Source organism: Hevea brasiliensis, chromosome 2 (assembly GCF_030052815.1).
Source record: "Hevea brasiliensis isolate MT/VB/25A 57/8 chromosome 2, ASM3005281v1, whole genome shotgun sequence".
Classification (NCBI taxonomy): Eukaryota; Viridiplantae; Streptophyta; class Magnoliopsida; order Malpighiales; family Euphorbiaceae; genus Hevea; species Hevea brasiliensis.
The window spans coordinates 98416797-98422972 of record NC_079494.1 but is presented as its reverse complement, the minus strand read 5'-3'; the positions used below and the strand labels follow the sequence as shown (position 1 = coordinate 98422972).

Below are 6176 nucleotides of genomic sequence, written 5' to 3'. Positions count from 1 at the left end.
CTCAGTCAGAGGCTATGGAGGAAGAGATTCAACAATTGCATCAGACTGTTGCAACGCTCAAAGATAGTTTGGTTGCAATGGAGGAAAGAGACCGACAACGCGAGTTGATGCTAGAGGAGAGATACGCATAACGTGAGCGGACATCGGAGGAGCGCATGCAACAAATGATGCAAAACATGATGGCACAAATGATGCAGTGCGGTTCTGACCCCAACTCCAGATGCGACTCATCAGGATGATGGTAGAGAGGCTGATAGTGGTGATGAGTGATGATCTTGTTGATGACAAGTAGCTTGTTTTTTTTTGTTATTATGATATTTTATTTTTCTATACAGTACATTATTGTCATAACCCTTCACTGTCATATTTATATATAATATTGACTGATATTTGATATTTGACAGCTTGATATTGTAAATATTCTGATATTGAGCATTTAAAATTAATATTATATAATATGCTTCAATACAGAAAATAATATATTAAATAAAAAAAATAAAAATTGTCTACTAGTAATTTTAAACGGATTAGAAACGAATTTTTCCATTTCTAATCCAATAGCATAAGGATCGGCTTCAGAATTTAGAAACCGATTTGAAACGAAATTTCTGTTTCGAAAAAATTGAAACCAAAATATCAGTTTTTAAATTGAAACGGATTTTGAAACCGAATATATGTAGTTTCTAACTTTGAAACGGAATAGTGGTTTGAAAACAGCTTCAGAATTTGAAACGGACGCCACTTTCCGTTTCAAATTTATTTAGAAACTTGCGAATTTAAAACTGAATATTTCGATTTCAAATCGGTTTCTAAATGTATTTAGAAACCAATATTCACTGATTTGAAACCGAATATTCGGTTTCAAATCTCTTTTTTTCTTGTAGTGTAAACTACTATATATATATATATATATATATAGTATTTCTCCTTTAATTATATCAAAAGAATTTCTTTTTTGTACGTTGAAATATTTATATACACTATGAAGTTTTATGTGGTGTTATTATTTTTATTAACATTATTTCTTGGATGATATAAGATTCATAAAGAGTTAAATGCAAACAAATATTTTATGTGTCCTGTTTTCTTATAAATGTTAAACTAATTAAAAGTTGGATTTACATTTCAAATAAATAAAATATTATATTTGATTATTAATTTACAAAATTTTAATTATGTCATTATTAATTTACAAAATAATTTAAAATTTTATGCAACTCACACATTGCTAGGTAAGCAATAATTTCCAAGATGAATAAATTTAGATTTTTTTTTATGCAAACTAAATTTCTTAAAATAAAAGAGCAAATCGAATTACGGAGAAAATCAAACTAATTTTTTAAGATAAATCTTGTTATTAGTCTATTTTTAAAAAGTTTTTTAAAATAAATATATTGTCATAATTAAAATAGAGAGCACAAGTTAATTAATTATTTCAATTTTTTTTATTCATGAAAGCAAAATAAATAACAGTTAATGGATTACTCAGGGAAAAGTAATTGCCGTCTGCTTTTTATTCTATAAAAATAAATAACTTTAAAATAAATAAAAATAAAAATTCGTGCTCAATATTTGTCACTCTTTACGCATTAAATTATTTCCAAATATTTTTTTTTTTTTTCATTTTTCAAACGTGCCTTCTTTGAATTGAATGATTGGAACACCTCTAAAATCGGCAACATTCCCGGCAGCGACTGCTCCGGGTTTCCTCCACGTGTCACGTGACAAAAGAGGAAATCTATAACGAGTATTGCATATGCAACACATTGTCTCTAAGCAGCCATTCTTTTCCAATGGATTGACCGGTTAATCACAATTTTCCACACCTTTAAAATATGAGTACTACAGTTTCCATTTAATAAACAATATAATAATTATTTAAATTTATTTTTTTTATTCAATAGAGTTTATGAAAAATAGCTAAATGAATTGTGTTAAGCTATTCTTATTAATAGAATATATATATATATATATATATATATATATATATATATATAAATTTTGAATTTGAGATCTCTTTATTACTGTTATCTTAAATTATTTTTAATTGATGAAAAATATATTTTAAAAAAGAAAATTAATTTAATAGCTAAATGTTTTATATAATATATATAAAAATTAAAAATTTGAATCTTAATAATCTTCTTTAATGTATAAGTGGCTTCGACTGGAGAGATTCTAATACTAATAATAAACTAAAAAAAAAATATAAATTCAATATAATTGAATCAAATAATAGAATATGCATAAATTTTTGTCATCCTTGTCACTTGAACAATCCATTCTACGATAATAAATTAAACACAATTCATATTCCTCAACAGCATATAACATGTGAATGCTCAATTTTTCCATGGATTCATAACTTATCGCATGAACCGTACATATCTCAGCTACAAGTACCTGAGACGTGTAAATTGAAGAATTAGAAACCCAAAAAAATATATGTCAAGTTGACGACTTGTTTCACCCACTATAAATAAAACCCTAACCCCATTTCTAAATCATCCAATATTACCCTCTCTAGCTCTCTCTGTACACATAAAAAATGGCTAATAAGTTTCATCCTGTTTCTTTTGTACTCTCCTTCTTCTTCTTCTTCTTCATGATTCACTCATCAAATGCAGCTTACAATGTTATCAGTTATGGTGCAAAACCAGATGGGAAAACTGATGCAACCCAAGCTTTCCTTAGGGTATGGGCCGCTGCATGTAGCTCGGCTACTGCATCCACAATATACGTCCCTAAGGGAAGGTACTTGATCAAAGCAATAGAGTTTAGAGGCCCATGCAAGAGTAGAATTAGGGTTCAGATAGATGGAACCATTGTAGCTCCTCTGGATTATCGTGCCCTTGGCAACTCTGGCTACTGGATCTTGTTCATTCAGGTCAATGGAGTTTCCGTCTTTGGTGGTTCCCTTGATGCTAAAGGAGCTGGCTTCTGGGCTTGCAGAAGAGCTGGACAGAATTGCCCTGTTGGAGCTAGGGTAAGTTATTAATAATTAATCAGTCTTATGGTTTAACAAAATCAATTTACTAATAAGTCAACTAGAGTTTTATCACATGGTTTATATATTTGTCGGTTTGTCTATACTACCTAATTAATTGATGTGCTATATATATATATATATATATATATATATATATATATATATATATAGCAACTTAAAAATTAGATTAATAAAAAATAATTTTTCTAAAAATAAAAAAGATCTAATCCACTATGAATTTTTCTTACCTACATTTATTTTATTATGGATTCAAGATACAAGATATGTAATGAGATTTATCTTTTAAATATATAGACATTACATGCTTATATTTTAAATTTATAATGAATCAGATTTAAATAAGAATTTTCTGTCCATTATAAACTCAACGTACAAATTTATAGATTTTATTTATTTTACAATAAGTTTTATTATACATATTTTGTTTTGAATTCAAGATAAATTGAATTTAAATAAAAAATTTTTAAGAAATGCAATGTAGAACATTCACAGGATGAAAATCATAATTTATAATTTGATGGCAAAACTTAAATATGCTAAAAAGAAAATGAACTTTTTTTTATAAGTAAAATATATTAATTGAGAAATTAAGAAAAACTTAGTATTATCCACTTAAGTCTAGACCAATAGGTCTCCTTCACACGCCCATCTTAGGCAATGGCATTCTAAGATATTGATCTATTCATAATTATATATATAAATCTTAATTGACTAGTATTTGGTATTTTACCAATGCAGTCCATAACATTCAACTGGGCTAACAACGTCCTGATCAGTGGCTTGACATCAATCAACAGTCAGTTAACTCACCTGGTAATCAACAGTTGCAACAATGTTCAAGTTCGAAATGTAAGGCTTATAGCTCCAGACCTAAGCCCAAATACTGACGGCATTCACGTCCAGGGGTCAACGGGAGTGACAATCATAGGCAGTACTCTACAGACAGGAGACGACTGCATATCAATTGGTCCAGGCACCAGGAACTTGCACATCAGCCGCATTAAGTGTGGCCCTGGTCACGGAGTCAGGTCCCAAACTTTCCCAACATTTTCTTCTTTTATTTCCATCACACACATGACATAGATTTTAACCGTTAATTATAAAACTCATATGAAATCTATTACTGTAATAAATCATTATATATATAATCATGGCGGAAATTAAAAATTTATTTTTAAGGAGCAAAAAATAAATATTTAAAAAAATTAAATGAAATCTTGATAAAAATATAAAAATTAAAATGAAAATATAAAATATAAAGAGATTTAAATTAAAAATATAAAATATGAATGAAATTTACGTAGAAATCAAAACAAAAAAAAAAATATTAGAGGGACAAATGATTATTTTTTTAAAAAATACACCAAATTTAATTTATAGGTAAAATTTTAAATTTAAAAATTTTAGGGAGTGAACAGTAATTTTATTTTGCAAAATAATTAAAATTTATAGGTAATGTTATACTTTTGAAAACTTTTGAGGAGGTTACAAACCCCTTCCTGAGCTAAAACTTAGTTCCTCCCTTATATAAAACAATTGTATTCTAAAATTTCTCATATTGAACACCTCTTTGATTAATTATTAGTAATCAATTGCTAGAATTGCATGCAAGCAAAACGTAATAAAGTTGTGTTATTTGGCAGCATTGGAAGTCTGGGCAGGCAACTTAATGAAGATGGAGTACAAAACATAACCCTAACAGATTCGGTATTCACAGGATCAGACAATGGTGTAAGGATAAAAACATGGGCTAGGCCGAGCACTGGCTTTGTGAGGAACGTTCTCTTCCAAAACATCATCATGAGGAATGTGGAGAACCCTATCATTATTGATCAGAATTACTGCCCTAACAACATTGGCTGTCCTCATCAGGTAACTAAACCATCATCATCATCATCAACTCGTTCTTGTACGCAAATGGTGATTCGTGGTATATATCGAAAACTTTGTTTTTTTTTCTGTTTGATAGAGTTCTGGTGTGAAGATTAGTGAAGTGACGTACAAAAATATACAAGGAACATCTGCAACACCAGAAGGTGTGACATTTGAGTGCAGCCCAAGCAATCCATGCAAAGGAATTAAATTACAAGATATAAAGCTGACGTATATGAATAAAGCAGCAACATCATCATGTAAGAACATTGACGGAACCAGCACCGGACTACTCATTCCTGAGAGCTGTTTTTAAGAATTATATTAATTAATTAATTATTAGTCTATACATAGGAGAAATATATATATATATATATATGTCACTCTTTTATATCAGTATAATGTATTAAAATTGGCTACTACCACTAAAAATATCCGATTTTACATTTTGGATAATTAAATAATATATATTTTAGTTGATGATAACTCTATCAGATAAGCATGACACCTTATCATGGTCTTGAATTACGCTTTTATTGAATTTTTTACAGATGTCAATCTTCTAAAATCTCAATAAAATTTTATCGGATACCTATATAAAGAGTTTAAACCTTCATAATCAGGTGCATAATTCTCTCATCAATTTTATTCTCTTAAGTATAATATTGACTTGAGTATTAGAGATATTGTTCAAAACAATTCATCTAATTTTCTTTCTCAATCATTTTGCATGTTAGTACTTGCAATAAATTTCTATAGACAGCCTCAAAAATTATTATTTTTAAAATACTTTCCATTGAAAAACCATAATTAATTAAAAAAATGAATTAAATATATTGGGTTACAATAAGCTAGCTTTAAACTTTATAATGTAAATATATTATTCAAATTTTATTTAGATAAGTGATCACTTAATATATTAAATTATCATTAATTTAAAACTTTTATTTATTTAAATAAATTTTATATTATTATATAATTATTCAAATGCATAAATATTTAAAGTTAATTTAAAGAATAAAAATTAATAAATAATATATAATAAAATTAAATCAATGAAATACAAACAAATGAATCTAGAAAATGTGCAAAAAGCAGGTTAAAAAAATTCAAGTTAATATAAAAAAAATTATGATAAATACAATCCCCAAGCTTGGCCCATTTTGGAGGAGATCAAGTCTCAATAAGCTTGGCCCATAGGTTATTTTATTTTTTTGCTTATTTTGTATCCAAAATCATCGAGAGAAAAAAGTTCTTATCCTTTTAGGGGATAAGGTTATTGACTGTTTGTCAT

The 6176-nt window shown here is 27.9% G+C and overlaps 1 protein-coding gene across 1 annotated transcript; it reads left to right on the top strand.

Moving 5' to 3' along the window:
- Nucleotides 1-2548: 2548 nt before the first annotated feature.
- Nucleotides 2549-5198, top strand: LOC131170572 (polygalacturonase-like). Its single transcript, XM_058129854.1, has 4 exons — nt 2549-2986; nt 3749-4038; nt 4654-4882; nt 4980-5198. Exons 1-4 carry the CDS (start codon nt 2549-2551, stop codon nt 5196-5198), a joined length of 1176 nt encoding a protein of 391 aa, XP_057985837.1.
- The last annotated feature ends 978 nt before the right edge of the window (nt 5199-6176 follow it).